The sequence below is a fragment of the Sander vitreus genome, chromosome 5 (genome assembly GCF_031162955.1).
Source record: "Sander vitreus isolate 19-12246 chromosome 5, sanVit1, whole genome shotgun sequence".
NCBI lineage: Eukaryota > Metazoa > Chordata > Actinopteri > Perciformes > Percidae > Sander > Sander vitreus.
The window spans coordinates 34,218,186-34,242,398 of record NC_135859.1 but is presented as its reverse complement, the minus strand read 5'-3'; the positions used below and the strand labels follow the sequence as shown (position 1 = coordinate 34,242,398).

The window sequence follows — 24,213 nt, the reverse complement described above, 5'->3', positions numbered from 1 at the left end:
TCAAGGTTAGTGGGGGGTTGCTGGGGCCGCGGCTGTGGAAATCATTTCCTCTTAGGGGTGTCTCTTGATAGGGTGCGGTGAAGGGGAGTGAGGCATGCTGATAAAAACAACTCACTAACAATTATGCACACCTAAAATAGCCCTTACTTAAGTATATAGCATGCTTGCCAGTTAATTGTACAGAAAAACAAAGACTTCACAAAAGACCTCCTGCAGCCAATGTATTTTCTTTTTACTTTGGCATGATAATTAAGTGTGACAGCTGAATGCAAAGTTGGCAGATATTATGGTGGCCTGTCTAACTCTACGACGTACTGATTAGGATTGTTTGTATTCCAAAAGTTATACAACACTATGGAATTAGAAAACGGTAGTACAGGAGAAAGAACAAAGTACAAAGAACTACAGTATATTGTGTAATGAACAAATAATTAGAACTGGCATAGCATCTCAGATTGTGTATAATAAAATAAAGTGCATTCACATACCAGAAACAGTGCAGTCATGATTTTGTAAATCTTCTTAGGGCTGCAACTCACGATCATTTTAATTGTCAATTAATCTGTTGATTATTCTCTTGATTAATGGATTAGTTGTTTGGTCTATAAAATTATGAAAAATGTGGCTCAATGTTTCCCAAAAAGCCCAAGATGATGTCCTCAAATGTCTTGTTTTGTCGACAACTCAAAGATATTCAGTTTACTGTCCCAGAGGAGAGAAGAAACTAGAACAGATTCACATTTAACAAGCTGGAATCAGAGAAACTTTACTTTGACTATGACTCAAACCGATCGATTATTACAATAGTCAGTTAATTAATTGTAGCTCTAAATATGTTCAAAAGTCTGGCCATCATTGTTACCAAAACTTAGTGATAGAGGTTTGACAATTATATGCAGATCTTTGCTCAGTTTTATAAATATTAAATAATAATGGTTCCCTATGAGTGTTTTTTAGTACTTGACAATTACAAAAAAATGCAGAAGAGATGAGTCCATTCTCTGCAGATTACAACCCATATCTGTTCCTAAGCAAGCAGCTGACTGCATGGGATTTAATAACAGCGTTGCTAATATTCTCAGGAGATAATGCTTTTCATAATAGCGAAGCGAAAAAGCCACCATCAACACAATGCTTTCAGTGGAAGCCAACATTTTATCCGCGTTACACTTGAATAATTTGTGTACCATTGCTGCATTTCCTCTGAATTGTTCTCTGGATTTGTTCAACTTGTTCTTATTGATATGCTGTAGGACTAACAACCATAAAATCTACTAAGACCTCTGATCTGTACTATTGACCATTATCATAGCCGAGAGCTTTGTTACAATGTGGTATTTTTATGCTACACTTGGTTAGTTTACATTCCAGGGTGCTGTATAGTTCACTTCTCTCCGCAGCTCAGACAGATTCCAAAGCGCTGTATAGATTTCTTTCAGCTGATGAAATTAAAAAGACAGCAGTGTGTGTGTGGTGTGCCTTCCAGCAATGCGATTTGCCTGTGAGTTCACGATACAGGTTGAGAGGGGAGTTCCTTTGGGGGGGATTAAATAGCTCCCTCTCTTCCTTCCCTCCTCCCCTGCCCTCCATACTTGCAGAACACAAACAGCTTGCAGGGCTGTACAGTACATGTACAACATGTATTTGCCACAGTGCTGCTTACAGGTAACAATAAGCCAGGGTCAAAGGTTAAGAGGGATTGTGGAGCTTGGATTCTTGTGTGTTCCTCTGGCAAACATTACACATACAGGAAACAGTACCCATAGTATCGCTGGGAGAAAGAAAGAGTGAGAGACTGAGAGAGGGGGTTGACTCAGAAGAGAAGGGGGGCATCATCCACACTACTACGTTTTGGTTTAAAAACGAATATCTTTTGCTGTTGTTTACGTCTCACGTCCACACTGCTCTGGCGTTTCCGAGCCCCTAAGGGCGCTTTTTTACACCTATAGTTCGTTTGCTTTGGTCCGAATCAGTTAATGAGTTTGTAAACTTGGAGCGATTTCCCAAGCGTTCCAAAATGCGTCATTCCAAATCACGCTAAAACGTTGTGTCTGGGGGGCGGGAGCAAGAAAGGGAATACAGGAAGTGTTGTTTTTTTTTGGACCAGCTCATTTCATTTAAATAATCACACATGGTTTTGCGAGCATGGTTACTATGTATGCTCTGGTCACCGAGACTTCGCTCTGCTCTGCCGGTGTCTGTCTCCAACTTTAGCGGCAGCTGGTTTGACCACGGAGATGCGTGACGGACGGCGAGCTTGACCACAGTCTGTTTCTGTGAGAGAAACACTGAAAGCTGCTACAGTTTGCTGCTCTGCCACATCGCAGATTGCTAAACACACCTGACTACAGGAGACATTAGCTCAGACTTGTGGAGTATACATACAGTGGTTGGTGTGGTTCAAGGTCTGATCACGTTGTCACCACAAAGGAACCGCACCAGAGTTCGGTTGAAAGTACACCGAGACCACCTCTTCAAGGAGGTCTCGTTATGCTTGTTTGGTCCGCTTTTGGTGCGCACCCGAGTTTGATTGCTGCGTTCTCACCTGCCCAAGCGAACCGCAACAAGGGGGAAAACAAACTCTAGTGTGATTCAACCGAACTAAACGAGGCAGGAGTGAAAGCCCCCTAAAACAGAGACATTTGGAAACACTGCTGCCCTCGTTTTGGTTTAAAATCTCCGGGATTGCTTTGCGGTCTGGACGGCACAAACGGAGACCTTTGTAAACGAGGCCCGTCAGTCAGTCTTATCTGTTAGGTAGCTTACAGACCTTTCAGTAACAGTTCCACCTTGTCCTCACTCAAAGATAATAAATCCCTGCTCTTACTTTTCACTGTTGTTCTTTCTCAAAAAGTATTTTCTGTATTTTCAACTTATACATCCATTATTTTCAACCGCAGAGTAACATCAGACAATCTGCTTCCTGTTTACACCGGCACGCACATGCCCAGTGTGTGTGAACGGTCATGTGATATGTGTTGTCAGACGTGTTAATATGAACGGTGATTGGTTCTGCTACTGGAGCTGAAACTCTTGTGGAGATCTTTTTTGTCTCAAAACGTTGCTTAAAAATGAAAACCTAGTTGCTGCTGACAACCAGAGCCTGTCCTCTCTAAAACAACGACAGTAGTGAAGGTTTGTTCAAACCATTTGAAATGACCCATGTGTATGTGACCTTCTTAAAGGAGGAAAGTGTCTGAATTTGACTGGTGTTATTGTCTGTGTAGGTTTCTTTTAACCATGAATACAATCTTTCCCTAACCTAAATAAATATCTGATCAGCAAGTATGAGTTGCCTAAAATCAGGGATGGCAGAAGTATTCAGATTTTTTTATTTTTTTTTATGAAAATAGCAATACCACATTGTCAAAATACTCCCATCTTAAGCACTGCATTCAAATTGTTACTTATTTAGTGGAGTAGAAGTATCAAGTAGCAGAAAATGAAAATTAATATATTGCCCCCTACGGCTCTTACAGACAGTTCCCAAATATGTGAAATATCTACATTTATTTACGGTCACATAACATGCATGTGTTACAGCGCACACAGAAGGAGCGCGACTTCATTCTTTGCTCAGGTTGCCATTACTCCACTATATATTTACATACAAATGGATCTTTTTTTAATCCAATTACAAAGAGTTGTTGAAGATGCTTGGAAATCAAATTGGATATACCCATATTTGTTTTACCTAAGATTGTCAAAAAGTGATGAACTTGGATGTTTATCTGAACAGTTGGTTAAATTGAAGCTACGGTGAAAGTCTATCTTTGTGAAACCAGATCCCTGCCTCCGCCAGGCTCTTTGAATTGAAAGGAGATTATCCATTTAATCTCTTAATCATGCACACATCATAAACCTCTGTCCTGTTCAGATGTATCACAGACACCTTTCGCGATGATTCCCTCTAACCCACAGACCAATTCAGGTTAGCTCCGACACTGTTGCACATGTTCCTCTCCAGCTGTCGGTGTATTATACCCTTGGTGCCCTGTTAAAATGCAACCCAGACCAACGGTGCATAAAATGGATTGTGAAAATATGTAGATTTTAAAACACAGCTTCTTTTTTTTTTTTTAAACCTTCATTGCCACAAATGTATTCAGAGTAAAGGCAGATGTTTCATAACGTGAATTAGGTTACTGTACATTTTGTGCAGTATATGTTCCAAAAAGTAGGAATTAATAATGAAGATGCTTTTTGGCCTGAAATTGCTATTCCAACAATTATGTACTTAGTTTCTTCCAACAAATGCATTCCACATTATTGTTTTGCCTCATAGCAAAGCACCCAAAAGACTAAAACCTTTCATTTCAGCAAAGGCCGCTATTGGTCACCGTCAATAAAAGCATAAAAGCATTTATTTCCCACGTTTGTCAAATTAACAGCATACTCCATCTCCCATAGGACTTGTAAGGTTCATTAACCTTTCTGTGAAGTGGGACAGGTTTCCAGCAGTTACCATAACCTCTGTCTCGCTCCTACCTCAATTATAATAGAAGAATTAAACATCCAGCGATTCAAAACAGTAATGCTGCCTCTTAAATCCCTTTGTACCAGCTCTCAGTTGTTAATGACTAAAGACACTGAATGAACTGTGGAGTTATCAACAGATATACCCGCGGACAGAAGCATATCAAATGGCTACTCTTAACAGCCGGGATTACTGACTACATGTACAGTTTTTGTTTGAGGGTCAGATTGTACTGTTTTTTTAAAATGAGTGTTCAGTTTTCAAATGGTATGTTGCCTTTGTTTTCTATGAATAACACAATTTTGGATTAACGGTACATAAAAGAGCTATTATACATTTGGAAAACTATGCCGCATCTGTGTGGAAACACTTGTGGCTGTTTATTAGTTTAATAATCATTGGAAATTGCAAAATATTTTCACCAAAATGTCCCCGTCTAGTTGCATGGCCCACCTTTCTTCCAAAGTCAAAAGAATAGACTAACCTTGAACTAATTAAGTGGTCAATTACACGCCTGTTGATCTCTTTTAATTTCTTAATAATTAGATTAAATGTGTGGGCAAAGAGTCATTCTCTTGTCCACCTACTCCTCCTTCGTCCTCCGCCTCTTCCTCTCACTTCTCTTCGTTCCTCCTCCATGCCCAGGCCCACAAGGTTTCAATACTCATTTATTTTGTGTCACCGTTCGCACTGTATTAATTCTGTGCCATTGACTGTTTTTAATAAGCTTAATCTACCTCTCCCACCCCCTTACATTTCCCCGTCCTCTCATGCATTAATCAAAATCCAGCAAGTGCCTGGATGTATTTGTTTTCCATGAGAAAAAAAGTAAAAAATTATCCGATTCCTACTTCTTAAATGTGAATATTTTCTGGTTTCTTTCAGCCCTTTATGGCAGTAAACTGAATATCTTTGAGTTGTGGACAAAAGAAGACATTTGAGGACGTCATCTCGGGCTTTGGGAAACACTGATCGCCATTTTCCCCCATTTTCGACAATCGACAATGAAAATAACCGTTAGTTGCAGCCCTAGCAGGCATATAGCTCTATTATAACCTATTCATTTTCTAGCTCCATGGATTTCTGTTGTAGCCATGGAGCAGTGAGGCCTCGTGTTCGTGTGTGTCTTCTGATGCTACTTGTAGGCGAGCTCAGGCTGGGATTTTCCAGTGCCACCCCCGTCAGTGGGAAGCCCTATACGGGGACATGTCAGCGCCTTGTTTGCTTGTTGTGCTGATGAAGCTGGGGGTGGGGCGAGTGGGCAGCCTTGTTCAGGTTCCAGGATTCCCTTCAAATGAGTCAGCCAGCCCCCACTCAAAACCACTGTTACCTTGGGAACTCAGGCTTGGGCTTCCCTCAACACTGCTAAAGTACAGACTCATCAGCACCTCAGCATCAGAGTTATTATAGTATACTTAAACGCAAAAGGGCAGTGAAAAATATTCAACTGAAACTAAATAAAAACTAAAACATTTAAGAAAAACAAACTAAACTGAAACTATGTGGGAAGACAGAGAAAAGGAGTGCGTCTTTTTGGTGTTTGTTGGAGAAAAAAAAACAACGTGTTGCAGCACACAGGCCTTCTTCCTAAAGCTGTTTTATGCTTCTTGCGTTTAGCTCGGTCGACGATATGACGCAAACGCGGCCTTGGCGACTGCCTGATCGCCGCAGGGTCTGATCGCCGTGCCGGGCACCTCCAAGATTTTGTAACAACGCAGTCGCTGAATGCAAGAAGCATGAAGCAGCTTCTTAGTCACCCTGAAGATTATCTGTGCACGCATTGGTGCATCATTTTTTCTCTTTGCTATGCATTTGTCGTATCAATAAAGGCTTTTTAACTTTTTCTTCAACAAGAGTGCCTTGGTTTTAACACTGTTCTGATAAACTGAAACTATATTGTCAGGTTAAAAAACTAATAAAATAAGGGCGCCAGGATAGCTCAGTTGGTAGAGCAGGTGCCCGTATACAGAGGTTTACTCCTCGATGCAGCGGGCCCGGGTTTGACTCCAACTGCGACCCTTTGCTGCATGTCATTCCCCCTCTCTTTCATTTCTTCAGCTGTCCTGTCAATAAAGGCCTAAAAATAACCTTTAACAAAAAAAAAAAACTGAACGTAAATCATTTGTTCAATTTTTTTTGCTATAATATATCACCACAGAAAAAAAGGAGATAGAATGAATTTTTCATCAGTCTTGTGACATTGAACCACAGAAACTGAACAGACTTGACATGAGATGGCGCTGTGCCGTAACTGCGTCACACTAAAGTCTAAAGTCGCTCAAAGATTAAACATCATGGCTATTCTCCGACCATGTATTCTGTATGTGTAGCAACAACACTTCTGAGACATTATACCTGGCCCCAGAGATGCCCTCTGAGCTAGAGTCCAAGTCAAGTCTCAACTCTCTCGTGGTTACAAGTGTTGTTTCATCCTTGCTGCTTAGAACACTGCATTGCTATATATAATAACATCTAGCGGACGACAGTCAGAGTTAACCTCCTGTAGGTCGTGGCTAAGGCAAGAAGCATGCTAACGTTAGATGGGCAATGATGAGCGAAACATGTTTGCTAACCTATCAGGGTGCGTTTTCAGGTGCATGATAAAATGAATTGTTGAGCAAGAATCCTTTATCTATATACCACATATCTATACCACATATTTTGCACTTTGGGCCTTGTTGTATGAAGTTTTTAAAGCAAGTCAAGTGAACTTTATTGTCAATTCTGCAATATATGCCAGACATACAGAGGAATCGAAAATTTGTTTTTTTTCTCCGTAATATATATATAATGAATAAATTCAAGCTTCTGATGAAGGGCACAGCAGCTGCCCGAGCGGTCGACTTGTTTGTTGTCCTCTCTCACGTGTGGCCGTGCGCAGCAGATACTTTACGTGTTACATAGATTAGACAGCTCATCAGATGCTTCCTAAAAATAAAGATTGTTCACAAGTCCTGCACCTCGAGTCCAAGTTAAGTCTGAAGTCCCTGTGTGTGCGACTTAAGTGCAACTCAAGTCTCAAACTCGAGTCCCCATCTCTGCCTGGCCCTAACAAAACAAACTGAAACTACTCTAAAACGTAATATATAAAAACTAAAACTAAACCTTTCGAGAAAAACTGAAACAAAACTTAAACTAGCAAACACAATCTAAAATCTAAATAAAAACTAATTAATAATTCACATCTATTATTACCTTGAGACTCGCACACACAGGAGCTTGGAAGGGCCCTGAAGCAGCACCCATGTTGGATGAAATTATCTTACTTAAACGCTCTCCTTGTGGCCTTTACTCTGCCCTGTTAGGCCCAATCTGCTCTGTGAGAATGAGATGACCAACCCAGCACAGCCACTTTGTTAAGGCAGATTTGTAATTTATGCAAATTAGACTGGATAGATGAGTTTGGGTGGCTACTAGTTTCTTAAGTCAGTGATTTGAGTAATAGTATGCTTCCCTACTAATGAGCATGCCCAGTGTAGTGCCGGTTTGGTGCATCGCAGTGTGTCGAGTGATGTCAGTGATGGCTGGAGTTCACTTAATAACTGGACTGTTTATGTTTCCAACTCAGTTCATTACCAAAGCCAAATGAGCTTCTTTACTAAAGCCATTAGTCCAGCAGGCTATTGTTAAGTGGGTTAATTTGTTGATGCACTGAAGCAGATCATGGGTGACTCCCCCACTGGCTTTCACCCTGTCCTGCCGAGGCCAATCCATCCCGCTCAGCTGATCACCATTAGGTCGCTCTACCAACCAATCAACCCAGACTCAAAGCCCATTAGGCTCTTTCACAACAGAGGCTCATTCATCATTTCTGGAGCCTCCAAAAAAATCTTATTTGGCTTGGTTTTTTTAATAGGTGTCAATGTTATCAGTTTTATTCTTTTTAAAATGTGAATCTAGCTGCACATTAACACATCTGTGTGATAATGTAACCAGTAGCCTACAATATTATTTACTTGACGTGTTAACTGATGTAATTAATTAAACAACATTACACGAGAGGGTGTGATGCTGTTAAATCACACCCTCTCGTGTAGAGATATTCAACAGGGGGATCCATGACCCCTAGGGGTCAGAGTTTGGGCCGCCAAATTATGTTAAAAAATAATTTAATTTTTCATGAATGTCATATTATTTCAGAACATATTAATAGCAAAGTTTAATGGTTAATATATGTGGGAAAAAAACATTTAATTTACACATTAAAGATAAGCTTACTAAGGTAGCCACTATGGTAGCTATACAGTTAAGCTTGTTGGAATGTTTAACATTAAAACATTATGTCTAAATAATATAATATCCTTTCATTTTCATATATCCGGCTTACTATGCAACTCAATGTTATACAATATATGTAGTAGGGGGTCCCTACTCGGTCCCTCCTTCAGCTAAGGAGTCCTTGGCCTAAAAACATAGAAGACCCCTGGTTTAGTGTAATATTGAGGTTATACAACAACAGTTATAACAAAATAAAAGTTTTAATCAAACTGTATTCATATTGTTGGGCAGTTCGAAATTCTCAAAATGAAAAATCTACAAAGACGATTTCTAGTCCCTCCTTAACGTTAGCTTCAACTGAATAAATTCTGCACATATAAACACAGAACAGCTTTGCTAGCGCAATCTTGTTGTAACTAAGTAAATATCTGCTGAAACACAGATTTTTCCCATCGATAGATTTAGCTCCTGTAAATCCACGAACTCTTCAATGATTACATTTAGTAAGTAACCGTTAACTCCAGGGCGTTAATCCGATGAATCACGTCATATAAATATGTTGGAGAGTTTCTGTGTGCTCCACTGTGGTTCCTGATTTATTTAATGAATAGTAATAATGTTAGTATAATAATAGTAGTAGTAATGTTGACATGGAAAATGCAGAGTAATATTTTAGGTGATGAGCCTGGTGTGCTGTCATACTGATTTGAGCACGTTCTAAATGTTTAGTTGACCAATCAGATTGGCTGGTCGGATCTACTTGTATAATTAAGTTTGATTCATTGTTGTTCTTATATTTCCCCTATTTTGATGGGAGGCTGGAGTCGGGGGAGCAACTACAGTACATCACTGCTTGTACTTTGCAAAAAATGAATAAAACATACTTTGTACATGCTATAACTTCCATACACAGCTACCAGCTGCTCAACCGGGAAGTAAAGGTTGCCTGCAATAAAATAAAGGCTGCAATTACTCCCATTTCATGCAGCATTGGGCTTTGCTCGGGTCTGTTTGTGTGCCATCTTGTGGAAGATAGCAGGTGACCTGCATAGGCCATAGACCAGCTTTTGAAGAGCGCCAGTCAGAGGGATTTGTAGCTTGCGTTTGCATGTGCAGCTGAAAAGATGAAGCCATCTGTTAGCTGAGCTTTGATGCCGTTCTTCAGCACCTGGTTTATTCTCTTCACACCTTTTTGCCTCAGTTACAGAGCCATATATATGGGTTTGATGCCCCTTTCCTCAGTGAATTTCAGAGATCAACATGTGGGCTGTTGTTTATGGTAATAGAAATCAGCAAGCAATAAGTAACTCCAGGAAGTATGTGTCCATGCAGGGTAGTGCACTGAGTCCTGCTCACCCTGTCGGGGGTTGTATTCGCTATAACAACTGCCTCGCTCTACATTATCCCTTACATAATCTATGTTTTTCTCCATATCGCCCAGCTCTAATTGGTGGTATTGGTATGAGATAGAGCTCCCAGATGTAGATGTGCTCCCAGGTCCTGGCCCGTAGGAAGGTGGTCTCTCACGATGGCATTGACGTGTCTAGACCACACCAGAACACTTTGAACTGTATGATGCCTAGGTGACACTTGTCAGCCTTGATTACGATCAACAAGTCCCCCAAACCATACCACGAGATGGGTAGTTTATTCCTCCTCTCTAATACGACCCACAGGAGCGTTTCATAAATTTGCGCCCCTAGCGGTGGCAGGAAATACAGGGTACCTGTGTGTGTTCCTCATAATACGATACATGATACCTTGCTCGCGATACCAATAAAATCAGCCTACAGCAATTCTGTGATCAATAATCATATATATTACTAGACAGTCCTATGATGATACATGATAGTGGTCCAAACTGTTAGAAAACAGCACAAGGTTTTCAGTCTAGTTCACAACTATAGAGCAACTATGGGTCCAGACTTTGGCCTTAAACATGGATGGGGTATCTGTTATTTTCCTCAAACTGCTGTCCGTCATCCTGACGAAAAGGGTTGTTTCTGTCGCCCCCATGAGGAATTCTAAGTAATGACAACAAAACTGTCGGCGCGTCCACATTAAACAAGCCTTACGTGATCACGCACCCCCCCCACCCCTCCTCGATAAAGTTGCTAGTAGCCAAGGAGGACACAGAGAATTAAAAAAACCTGATGGACTCTTCAGAAGAGGTCATTATCTTCACTCGAGTTCCTGCGCGGGAAAGTCCCCGGACTCCACAATCTTCTGAACATAGTCATACTGAGAAATACAGAGTGAGTTGTGTGGAGCTGATAGTCTTAATTAGCTTTGTAGCAACTCATTTGGCAACGGCTTGAATGTAACAGAGGTTTATTAAAATCAAAAAGTTACACACTAAAGCTTTAACTTATGTTCAAGTTTCCCTCATTCTTTATAGCGTTCTTCACATGTCAGTTTATGATTTTAAGTAAAGTCCAGTCCTGCCTTTGAAAGGCTTCTTGTTTTATCTATCTATCATCTATCTATCTATTCCCTCATTCATGTGTTGAGCGCCACCTCAAGGAGCCATGAAGCAGCGACGCTGGGAGCAGGGAAATCTATTCAGAGCGCCTTATTTAATTTTTTTTTAAATTAAAATATCCATATTTTGCACCAGTGTATCCATAATCATATTGCAAAAAGAAGGACAATGATATATTGCCAAATCAATATTTTGTACCATCCCTAATGTGAGTAAACTCAAAAGTAAGGTGATGTCGCTGGTTTCTTTACACTCATTTTACCAGAGAATCATTTTAAAGTGGCAGATTACACTGAAATCCTAGAAGAAATTAACAGAAATTCAATGTATTATCTTCCTCAAGATATCCAAGTCTCCTAGTGAAGTGGTGATGTTCTCTTGGAGAATAAACTGTTTAACCTGTAAACAGTGAAGTTTCTTGTGAGACACAGACTTTTAATTCACAATAGCACTGCAAATGAATGGGCTGATTACTGAGGCGAAGATGAGGAGGCAGTCATAAGCACTTGGCTTGAGTGGAATAGGCGAGGAGGGGGGGAGGGGGAGGGCTGAGGCTGTGGCGGTACAAGTCCAGCCTCAGAAATAGAGCTGTGAACACCATCTGTCATGCTCTCTCTCCCCGTCTGTTAGCCTGACTGCAAGTAAAAGGGAGAATGATGCTCTCAGAACTGCATTAGAAGGAACGTGGGTGCTGATTGTCGTAGGTGTGGGTTTACAGGGTGTGCAAAGGGGGAGGGAAGTGGTGTATATACAAGGAGGTGCATGAGTAACATGACAAAGGAAAGCACTCACCCACACAGAGAAGGAGAAGGGTTGTTGGGCAAGTGGGTATTCCTGGTGAAACCGCACCCCTGCACCTACTCACCACCTCCTCGCGGACTCCTACCTCTTGTCAGAGGATTCCCAGCGGAAGTTATGTAGACACATTATACAAACACACTGCTCATCTTCTCCTCTGATGGTACGTGTCCACTGGCAGCGTCATTTCCACGCTTCCCATTCATTGTCTATGTGAGCAGCCGGGCAACGCATTCTTGGTAGAGAGGGAGGGTAACATGTTTTTAGTGGTGGGGGAAACCGGAGCACCCGGAGAAAACCCACGCAGACATGGGGAGAACATGCAAACTCCACACAGAGAGGCCCGGGACAACCATGGTTCGAACCAGGTACCTTCTTGCTGTGAGGCCACAGTGCTAACCATTGGGCCACCGTGCTGCCTTTATGCAAATCAGGGGCCTCCAGCTCAACTCGCCTCCGTAAAACGTAATTTTTTTTACAAAGATTCTTTTTTGGGGCTTTTCCCTTTATTAGATAGTGACAGTGGATAGACAGGAATGTGGGGAGAGAGAGAGGGGATGACACGCAGCAAAGGGCCGCAGGTCGGATTCAAACCCGGGCTGCTGCAAAGGACTGAGCCTACATAGGGCACACGCTCTACTGGGTGAGCTAGAGGCCGCCCCATGTAAAACGTAATTTGAACACAGTAGACTTCTCCCCCTCTTTCTCTGGAATGTGCAGGAGGCAGGGCACGGGGCGGATTACACCGCAATCACGTATCTGGTTTGTAATTTGGTCATAAACAACCAAGTCTCTTGCCGTTCCTTGAGTTTGTTTGGCGACTTCAGCGTCGGTCCTTAACAACAGAAGTACCTGAATCTCTTCGTCTATCCAGTTCCACATTTTGTCTTTTTGGCGTCTTCTTCACCCTTGTTTGTTTACTTCTTGTAGCGCAAGCTGCATGATAAGACGTCATCAACACGCCCATTCGTTTGCTGTGAATTCTCTTCCCGACCGGCTCAATAAGACAGGGAGCTGAGAGTTTTGGGAGCAGCGGCCTAGGCCCAGGCGAGTACGCAAGGGCAGACAGCTGCAGTACTGCTGTTTTTTTTTAATGATATACCAATAAAAATTTTCATATGCAAATGTTATTTTTTTCTTCTTACAACTCAAATATATATTTGAATGTAGAATATTCCTCGACAGCTCTACTCCCATCAATAATCACTTCCAAGAACTTCATGATTGTAATAAAACCACTTTAAACTCTGAACTATTTCTGATTTATTGTGTGGATTGTGATAAATGAGTTGGTCTGGATCAGCCTGGGTTGTGCTTCACGTAGAACAGAGAGCGAGAGTTGTTGGTGGTTGGAGTGTCAGGCTATTACTTGACCCACAGAAAAACCTCTGCTGCATTGCTTTTTCCACATTTTTTTTCAGAATTATTCATTGCTCATAACGTGTAGGTTGTTCGGGATCCTTTCTGCTTTTGTCTGAGTCAGAGTGTGAAATGCAGTCAGTAAAACATGAAGGCAAGCTGGGCCACGATGAACAACAGGGAGAGGCAGGACGAAGTGTCCGTAACACCGCAGCTGGACTAACATTAGTTTGATCTGGTGTCTAAAGTGGTCGCTATTTTTAAAAAAGTATTCACTCAGCTTTTTGGAACGTGTTGCAGGCCTAAAATTCAAAATGAGTGAATATCTGAAAAAAAAAAAAAAACAATAAAGTTTTTCAGTATAAACATTAAATATCTTGTCTTTGTAGTTTATTCAAATGAATTTACGTTGAAAAGGATTTGTTTATAGTCTTAAGACAGATTTTTGGTCCTGCAGAGGCTATAAGCAGAGCTTTCTCCATAGCCTACATAAGTGGCCTGAAGTTTATACTTGTGCGTTGGTGTGTACGTCGATCTCTTTAAGAGAATAGCAGGGCCTGTGTGTGTGTGTGTGTGTGTGTGTGTGTGTGTGTGTGTGTGTGTGTGTGTGTGTGTGTGGAGCAGGGACGTGCACAGACATTTGGAGGGGCTATTGCTCTAATCTGGAAAAAAGGCAGACTGTGGCTGCACGCAATGATTCTGATTGAGATAACTAATGTTATGATTTGGCACCATAAATAATATTTATGTGTATGTATATATATATATATATATATATATATATATATATATATATATATATTATTAAGAACAATTACAACATGACTAAAGCTCCCCAGGTTCTCAAATGCTCTGTGAACTGGAACTTTTGATATACATAAAATAATAACTAATACTGTGTATGTATTATTAAATGAAACATTTGTTTTAATGAGTTATTACCCTACTCCAACTTAAAGAAAATGCTTCTGATAAAATAGGCCTACTTCACATTAAATGAACAATGTAGGATGGTTGCTTCTCTCACAGCTGGCCTGCTGGCAGTTTTAATCCACCTCTGCAAAGTAGCAGATCTTTTAGCTGCTTCTTTGAACTCTTTCTCTCTCTTCTTCAGTCGTCTTTGTTGTAAAGGCAGACTTAAGCATGCAAAACAAAAAAATGTTAAATGCAAAGTTTATTACAATAACCAATTGCGACATTAATTTATCATCTAATAACAAAATAAGGCGACTTTCACTTTCACTAACGTCACATTAGGCCTGCACGATTAATCGTTATAAAATCGCGATCTCGGTTCACCCTGTTCACGATTTAATTTTTTTAAACAACTTCAATATTAAAAATAAATTTAATAATCTTTTTTTTTCACAACAGCAAAAAAATAAAAAAATATTTAGGCTCTTTCACCAGAGGGGCAGCTAAGCCAATCAGGGCAAACGGGCCATTGCTCGGGCAACAATAGCCCATACCTGTGCACATCCCTGGTGTGGAGTGTGTGGTAGAGCGACTGAGAGAGTGACGGCGATTAGCTTCAGAGCGAGTAGCGACTCTAGAGTCAAGTGTCTCCCCTGTGTTTTCTGACCACGGTGGGAAATCTGTAGCAGGACAAGTTAACCCTCTCCTTGAGTTCATGTTGTTTATGGAGAAGGAGAACTACGGAATGATTCAGGGGAAATGCAAAGCTACCAAGCCACGACCGAGCGACGTGCGTCGCCTCGACATGTAGTTACATTTTTCGAGAGGCCCACATCAGGCTACGCCGTAGGGTCCGTGTATCCACGTACATACGTAGGTAGCCACGGCATAGATTGAAAGTAGGAGCCCTTTTATTTGTTACATAAATTCAAACATGCATCATTAAACCATAATTACATAAATCATGTAAAAACAAATTGCGATTAGACAATTATGTAATCATTGTTACAGGCCTACATCCATGAGGTTATATTATTTTGGGATGTCAATTGTTGACACACATGGTATCCTTTAGGAGTGGGTGGGGAAAATCGATTCACGTATGTATCGTGATTGTTTTTTACAAAGATTTTTATAACGTGGCCATATTATGCTCATTTTCAGGTTCATAATTGTAATTTGAGATTGTACCAGAATGGGTTCACATGGTTTAATTAAAAAAATCACCATATTTTTGTTGAACTGCACATTGCTGCAGCTCCTCTTTTCACCCTGTGTTCAGGTCTCTGTTTTAGCTACAGAGTGAGACCTCTCAACTTCTGTAACATCTTTGTTGTCAGGTGCACATGCTCAGGAGCTAGGTAAGGACTACACGCTCAGTAGCTAGGTAAGGACTACATGCTCAGTAGCTAGGTAAGGACTACATGCTCAGTAGCTAGGTAAGGACTACATGCTCAGTAGCTAGGTAAGGACTACATGCTCAGTAGCTAGGTAAGGACTACACGCTCAGTAGCTAGGTAAGGACTACATGCTCAGTAGCTAGGTAAGGACTACATGCTCAGTAGCTAGGTAAGTACTACATGCTCAGTAGCTAGGTAAGGACTACATGAGCTAGCTAGATGTTTCTGCAACTTCGGCCTGTACAAGGCAGGATTAGCCGGGAGACTTCTTCTAAACGAGGGCACACTTCCAACTGTGTGGAATACCTGCAGAACAGGGACATTAAGTAGTTCTATACAATTTATTTTGTAGATTAGGGTGACTTTGTGTGTGTTGTAGCAGTGTTTTGCCATTCAGAACGAGCTAGCATGCTAAAGGTTAGCCCCCTAGGCCCCTCCTTTTGGCTAGTGACGTAGAAAGCCGTGCAGATTTTGAACAGCTCACCCGGAGACTGAAGGCAGGACACATTCAGAAACCGTATCTCACTCAGAACAGCATGGATGTTTTTTTTTTCCAAGTGTGTATGCGTGTGGAAGCACCAGAGACACAAAATAACTCCCCAAATCCCAGAAAAAGTGATTTCTTTTCATAATATGGGCACTTTAACAGTGATTCACCTAAATATTTTCTGTTTACCGCTGACGGCAACTGCATCGTCATCGTTTCCAGCGAAAGCAGAAAATGCAGAAAATCCATGTTATGTTCTTCTTTACAAATGAAATAAATGTTAGACTGACTGACTGACATGTGATGTGCATTCTTCTTAGAAAACTATTAGTTTTTAGCAATGTCTCATGATATATTGTCTCTCTTTCTTATCTTTTGATAAGAAAGAAGGAAAAGAACATCGCAATAGTCAATTCGGTTACACTTTACTTGAAGGTATCTACATGAGAGTGACATGACACTGTCATGAACGTGTCATAAACATTATAAACAAGTCATAAACCTTTATGACATAACGCTTCTTTTAGTAAGTGTCATTTGTTTTTTGTCATGACAAGTTATGGTTAGGGTTAGAGTTAGGGTTACATTTCATGTGTCATGACAGTGTCATGACAGTGTCATGTCACTCTTATGTAGATACCTTCAAGTAAAGTGTTACCCTCAATTCCATTGAATCACAACTCTTCTAGAATCGCAATAAATGAAAATCGCAATACAAATCCAACTGTCACCGATGTATCATGAAAGAATCGGGACAATCAGGACAAAAGCATATCACCCTAGTATATAATATTAAGACAGTTATCCTTACTATATAAAGTGTGTACTGTTCTTGTTTTTATTGGGGAGCCTTACTGTGTCTGAGGTGTGGAGTCTCAAAGCTTTTGACTTTTCTAACCCTGAGCCTCAGAGTATCATCCTATCTGAGGATATCATTGATCGAAGATTAACTTCATCAATGCGCCATGCAGCTTTTGATTCCCCCTAACAAAACTGTAATGGATTTACTAAATGAAAAACTTTCCGTGGTGCAAGCAGCCATGCCATCTATCATCCATGCTGCAAAACTGTAGTTGACACAACTTGTTCTTGTTCACCAGCTATTCGGCTGGGTGCAACAGACGCTGTGCGAGCCTTGTAATCACATTATAATCCCTAATTTATGACATCATCATTCCCAGATTTTGCACGGGTGGGGTTGACAAGAAAATCATTCAGCAGGGTTGAGAGGCATTAGGTGAATTCAATTATGTCAAACTACAGTGAACTCAAACCGCTCAAGTAACACTTGAATCATCGGAGTCACCATTTCAGTTTTCAGGACGCGCTGTTGCATTTTATCTTTGTCTACAAATTCAGCCATACAGCATGTATTATGAAGAGCTGCCAAGATGAATCGATTAGTTGTCAACTATTAAATCAATCGCCAACTATTTGGATAATCGATTAATTGGATTAAGTCATTTTTTAGGGAGAAAAAGAAGGAAAACATTCTCTGATTCCAGCTTGTTAAATGGGACTATTGTTCTAGTTTCTTCTGTCCTCTGTGACAGTAAACTGAATATCTTTGAGTTGGGGACAAAACAAGACCTCTGAGGACGTCATCTTGGGCTTTTTGGGAAACACCGATCAACATTTTACTATTTTTTCTGACACTTAATAGATCAAACAACTAATTGATAAATCGAGAAAAATAATCGATAGATTAATCAAGATTGAAAATAATCGTTAGTTGCAGCCCCTATTAAAAACTTTGCAAGTGTATTTCTAATTACAAAAATGACTGCAAGAATAAAACGACACACATATTGAAACCCATACTTTCAGCTGAACCTTTCTTAACGCACAATTAACACAGCAAGCAGCTGTCAATCATCTAGTGGTTGGAACGCTTCACGCCCTGAGTCCCGCCCCCACAGCAGGGTCCCTGAGGGAGGCCGCCCACCATGTGAGAAGGTCCTGTAGATTAGTGTGAGCGAGTCCGTCACTCCCCAGTGAACACCAGGAGTCAGCGGCCTCAACACAGCCCTGCCCTGTCACAACTACCCGCTCTGCTCGGGAACAGATAAACCACCACAACCACAAAACGGATTCTTTTTTAGATTTATTTTGATATCTTGTGATTTTTAATATATGCGATTCTGTGTGCGTTCTACAGTGTGATTGACTTGTCTTTTATTGTTTGGCTGAATTTCAATTTTGCATTCATTTGCTGTCGTTTTTACTCTGTGTATTGTAATGAAATTAAAAGGGCAGAGGGTGCAACGGAGAGGGAGCGAGAGCCGAGCATTGAGATGTGGGAAGATGTTGCACGCTCAAATGTTGACTACCTGTTGCTATGGCAATGGGTTTGGATCCTGCAGGCTGCAGGACTCTTGCTATTTCTAAATAAAGCTTCTTTTTTTTCTCGCTGATCAGTGGATGAAGATACTCACAGTTGAAACTAATCTTCTGATTTTTAGCAGGCTGTTTAAACACTGGTGCTCTGCACTCTAATACTTAACTGCTAAACCTCCTAAACAGCAGTTACAGGATTAAAGATGAGAGAATGCACAATAGAGGACACATGCTTTGTTGATGCTACATTTAGTTACTGAAAGAGTCAAATATAAATGATAAAATCATGATTCATTACAAAGCACATCTGAGTCATTCTGGCGTCGATTTACAGACACACTGTGTACTTACGACAGTAGAGTTGTAACATTTTAATCGGCACTTTGTACCATGGTTAACTCCAAGCAGCATCTCCATATTTGTATCTTTTTGTTTTTATCTTGTGTTTATTTATTTATTTATTTACTGCTGCTGCAGTGATTGCCACCAACGTAATTCCGTTGTGTCCATACAATGACAATAAAGGATCTTGAATCTTGAACATATTTTGTCATTTTGTCTTTGCTCTTATTTATAAAATCATGATTCATTACAAAGTATATCTTAGTCATTCTGGCGTAGATTTAAAGACACACTGTGTACTTATGGCTATGGCGTTGTAACATTTTAATCGGCACGTTGTCGTATCACGGTCAACTCCAACAGCAACGCCACATATTTTGTAATTTTGTCTCTGCCCTCATTTATCTGCTGCTGCTGTGATTTTAATCTTGTCAGCTCTGTGCTGTGTATTGTTGCTGTCTGTCTTCTTTATTGCTTGTAATGTGTAATTGTTTTTAAATGTGAAGCACTTTATGATTTTGTATCTGTGAACGGTGCTATATATAAATATATAAACCTTACTTACTTACATACATATGAGCCCAAAAGCAAACACAATCTTTCCATTGCCTTGTCGAGAATATAAACTCAACACAGGGGGGCGACCCTCATTTACAACGTCATTGAGTCCGTTACAATTATGTAAAGCAGCTACTCAGAGGTAGAAGTTTGGAGGTTTAAAATCTGAATTTCTAAAATGTCCAAAAGGTGCAAGTGAGTTGATTTTAAGGAAGTGCTGTATTTAAAGTTGGTTAAGTCTACGTCCCAAAAGAGAGATGTGGCTTAATGTTTCCATACTACTATAAACTGTATGGATGAAATGAGATGAGGAGGGGGGGGGGGCTCTTGTCCTGCGTGTCTTTTGTCTTTGCATGCTGTCTAGTGACACATTACCTTTTTCCCCCTGTGGGGGGAGCCTGTGTGTGGAGAAAAAGGAGGACAGAAATAGGTGCTGAGACCTGATATTTGATGCTTGTGATGGGGACTTCCACGCTTACCTCGAGTGGGTTTCGGGCTATTTCACAGACGACAACATATTTAGTTCTCTCCCTCCCACTCGAGGATGCAGCCGTCCTGCAGAAAGCACCCAAGTTTAATAAACAAACATTCATGTGTGCAGTTTGCAGTGTGAGGTGCCTGACTGTGCTTCCTGGGGATGAGGGAGTTTAACCTGACAAACGTAAAGCAGAAAATGCTTATAAAAGCAATGCTTCACATCTTGATGTCTGTTTCTAGGCAACAGGAAGTTAATATACAATTGATAATATGGGACATTTGCTACCTGGAAATCCACTTAGTGGTTTAATTTGCTTGGGAACTGTCTTTTTTATTTTTAGATTACTAGCAACAAATAATTGTCTTTTTCTAATCATCACCTACGTTTCAGTGTCATTATATTATTATATTGTATCTGTGCTTGCTAAAATTCCTTGAAATGACAATATATGTCTAACAAAGTCAGAATTCATCAGGTTAGACCTTAACAACAGCAGCTCCGAATAAAACTGGCTTGGGAATTAAATGGCCTCTCTTTAGTTGTGTGGTAATTCAAGGACAGACCACTGAGCTAAGCGAGTGCAGAATATTTGGCTGTGGGATCACAAAACTATGAGGGAAAAGTGGCATGTTGTGTTTAGAGCTGCAACGGTTAGTAATTTTCCATGCAAAACTAGCAAAAAGTGCAGTTTTTAAGTCTCTCAAATATGGAGATTTCCTGCTCTTTTCTGTTTTATATCATATTAAACTGAATATCTTCTGACAAAACAAGACATTTAAAGACGAGACCTTGGAATTTGATAAACTGGGAGTTGGCCTTCTCCAGAAAATAATCGTCAGATTATTCAATAATGAAACTAATTGTTAGTTACAGCCCTAGTCGTGTTGTAGGAAGCAGTGCAATGGCCCACTGTATTTTCTTTCTTGTCAAATTGTTTGTCTTTTATTTTTAGTTGCTTTATGGCCTAACTATTCTTCATAAATCTCCCAAATTCTTTGCCTAACCGACTCTGTGTCTGAATTACCAGGGCGATGCACTCAAGGAAGGGCAGATACGTGGGACGACCCTCACTAGTGAGTATGGTTTTCAATTCACCATTCATTATATCTTGGTTTACTTTAGTTACATAAGTGTATCTTACTCAGTTCTAAGCTTTATTTTTAGTTTAGTTTTCTGTAGTTTTCATTTCAATGTCTCTTAACAATTTAAATAAACACATGTTGCATGTGTAACATTTAAGTTGCTCCTTCATGACCCCTTGCCTCCGGGTCATTTTGGTTCCTACCTGCCATTGTTTTAGTGTAACGGAAGTAACGACAGCAAAAGTAGAACCGAGAGTCAGATGTGAACACTCAGTACGATACATGCACACTAATATTTCACTATTATTCCGAATATGACAATATTTCGAATGTAATACGGGTCATGTAAACAGCATTTTCTGTTTGGATATTCAGAATAAGGCCTTTGTTTCCTGAATTTAGCATTTTTTGATTAAGACATGTGGGATATGCCGGTATTATTCTGGGTTTTAGAAGCATTCTTTGGACATGTATACAGGGCGTTCAAAAATCTGCGTCTCAATCAGGGTTTTTACTGCAGTTTGTGACAGTTTACGGCCTCTTGCCTGTAAACTGTGTGTATACGGTCAGCTCTGCATGGATGGATGCATGGCCAAAAGAAAAGGAGGAGAAACACAGCTACTTTTAAACATTATCAAAGACTTGGGTATTCATCATTCATTTTCAAGAAGGTGGTTGAAGGAATGAAAGAGGGAGGCCATTTTCATTACCCATGTAAGCAGCTTAGTTGAAATATTGTCTTTTTCAGAATAAGTGCAAAACAAGGAATATTATGTGCATGTAAACATAGTCAATGATAGAGTAAAGTTGGGTGTGTTTTCAGGGTTGGTGTTGATCAAAGAGGATTTATTCAATTAAAACTGTAGCCCGCTTGTGACTGACGAACACCAGGAATTAAGGATTACAATTTCATGGATCTACAGATACCATTTGTTTACTGTAATCTAGATCTAATAATCCATGAACAAATGGAAAGAACTGGGACTCCAGAGATTTAGCCCAGTGTTAGATTTTAGTTGCATCACTGTCATAATCGTGTACAGTATATTGCTTTGTAATATCTCCAATCTCAACTCTCCTGTTTGTGATTCTTTTGTTTTTCTGTGCAGACTATCAACGTCCAACCCCGCCACGGACATCTGGTTTTCACCGCTACCAGTTCATGCTGTTTGAGCAGCATCCAGATGCACCGATGTCCCTCACCGAGCAGGAGAAGTCATCCCACGGTACTGACTGCCGCTCACCAGCACCTTGCGTTCACAGTCCTGTTAGCCACTGCAGTATAATCTATCATATACCATCTGATCAACACAACTGCCAACAGTTAGCTGTTGAATCAGCAATACAAAGATGGCACCAAGGCATTAAAACTCCAGACTCAAACATTTCTTTTCAAATTAACCACATTATAGGGTTTCGCGGTACCTTTGTAGGCTACTGCAGGTGTTTTTGTAAGAATTAGCAAATAGATTATTCTATTTTTTGACATACAGTAGGAAGTTGTCATTTTACAACATTATTTAAGCAATAGCTCTCAAAAGGCCGTGGTATGTTGTGATTGTATCGCAGCTAAGGGGCGGTGTTCGGACCCAGAGTTCCAATATGAAAGTTATAGTCACATTCCAATTTAAATAGGTTTTTATTAAGTATGTTCACAATAAAATAGGCCCTGATAGGCTGCCTGCCTGCACAAACTGTACCGATGCAGTTGCTACGGAACGCAGCGCAAGTAACGTTAGCCTTCACTAGCAGCTAGCACAGACTTTATTTTGCTTAACGCTAAAGAAAGGCAAACAATAACACAAACAAACCAACTGATCGAGACGGCAGTAGACCAGCAACTCCCGTTTCGTGCGAGGTGAAATAGCTGTTTTTATCCACGGAGTCTGGTGGCTTTGAAGAGAGCATAGATAAGGGCTTCAGTTCCCCGTCGTAAAGGACCTTCTGACAGAAGATAAAGCGGTGAAAATATTCTAAATATATCGTACGGTTAGAGGGATACTAGCTGATTTTAGCTCTGTGTCATGGCAGTGTGTGTGGAAATGAACAACTTATAATAGCCTTTGTTTATGGTTATTATGTCACGGCTATGAACCACTTAGCTTTATTTGAGGTACCTGTTTTATAAATTGATTTAGGTATTGCCTTGTTTTGTTTGAGTGGGCTTAATCCTTTTCTCAGGGTGAAACGTTTCCTTAGTTAGTATTATTAGTTGCTATTATTAGTAATTTGTCCCGAGACACTCCAGCCAGACACCATCTAAACACCTTTAAGCCCAGGTTTTTGTTTTGCGGCTGTGTTTTCTCAGGACACTTCATTATGCTTACTTCACCAACAATTATGAACATTTACAGTTTTTTCCAACTGCTTACACACGTCTCCTTTTTTCAAAACTCTACACACAATTCCAGGGGCGGTTCTACATTGAATTACACCCAAGGCGAGACCCCCTTTGAGCACGCCCCCCGTCCCCTCCCCCAAAAAAAACACAAAATTGCAAAATTACCATATTATAGTGTATATTTATTTTAAGTTCTGATAACTTATACTGTTTTATATATATATTAGGGCTGTCAAAATAACGCGTTAATTTCGATTAATTAATCTGAGAACAAATAACGCGTTAAAAAAAATAACGCAGATTAATCCATTCCATATTGACGTTTGACCCGGAACCGTCCTAGCCACCATTGGACTGTAAAATGAAGGAGGGAGACGAGAATGTTCTGCCTGGATCATTAATTGGAACATTTACTTGTAAAAATCTTCTTCCTGCCAACCCTGGCTACCGAAATCTGGTGCCACTGATATGTCTGCACTTCTCTCTGATGCTCTGAAACACAAACACCGCTGCACATGACGCTAGTTAACACTATACTCGACAGCAGCTAACGTTAGCCTACCGTTAGCTAGTTAACACTATACTCGACAGGAGCTAACGTTAGCCTACCGTTAGCTAGTTAACACTATACTCGACAGCAGCTAACGTTAGCCTACTGCTAGGTAGTTAACACTATACTCGACAGGAGCTAACGTTAGCCTACCGTTAGCTAGTTAACACTATACTCGACAGGAGCTAACGTTAGCCTACCGCTAGCTAGTAGCTGGATTAAACACGGTTAAAATGCTGACAGCTAATGCTAAACGGTGTAAAGTGTGACTGTGTTTTACTGTAGAGGATTCAACACCGGGATGTAACAATCTGCAGCTGCCATCGGAGAAACAACACAGACGGTGCGTTCAATGAAATTGGTAAACTACAGCCTCGTGGTGCATTTGA

General features: G+C 40.5%; 1 protein-coding gene across 1 annotated transcript in view; it reads left to right on the top strand.

The window, feature by feature from the left end:
* The window catches only part of pebp4 (phosphatidylethanolamine binding protein 4), an 80,140-nt gene that overhangs the window by 45,721 nt on the left and 10,206 nt on the right, over positions 1–24,213 (top strand). Inside the window, exons 5-6 of the mRNA XM_078249843.1 lie at positions 20,879–20,924; positions 22,043–22,159. Coding sequence (XP_078105969.1) covers positions 20,879–20,924; positions 22,043–22,159 — 163 coding nt within the window. The remainder of the gene's footprint in view (positions 1–20,878; positions 20,925–22,042; positions 22,160–24,213) is intronic.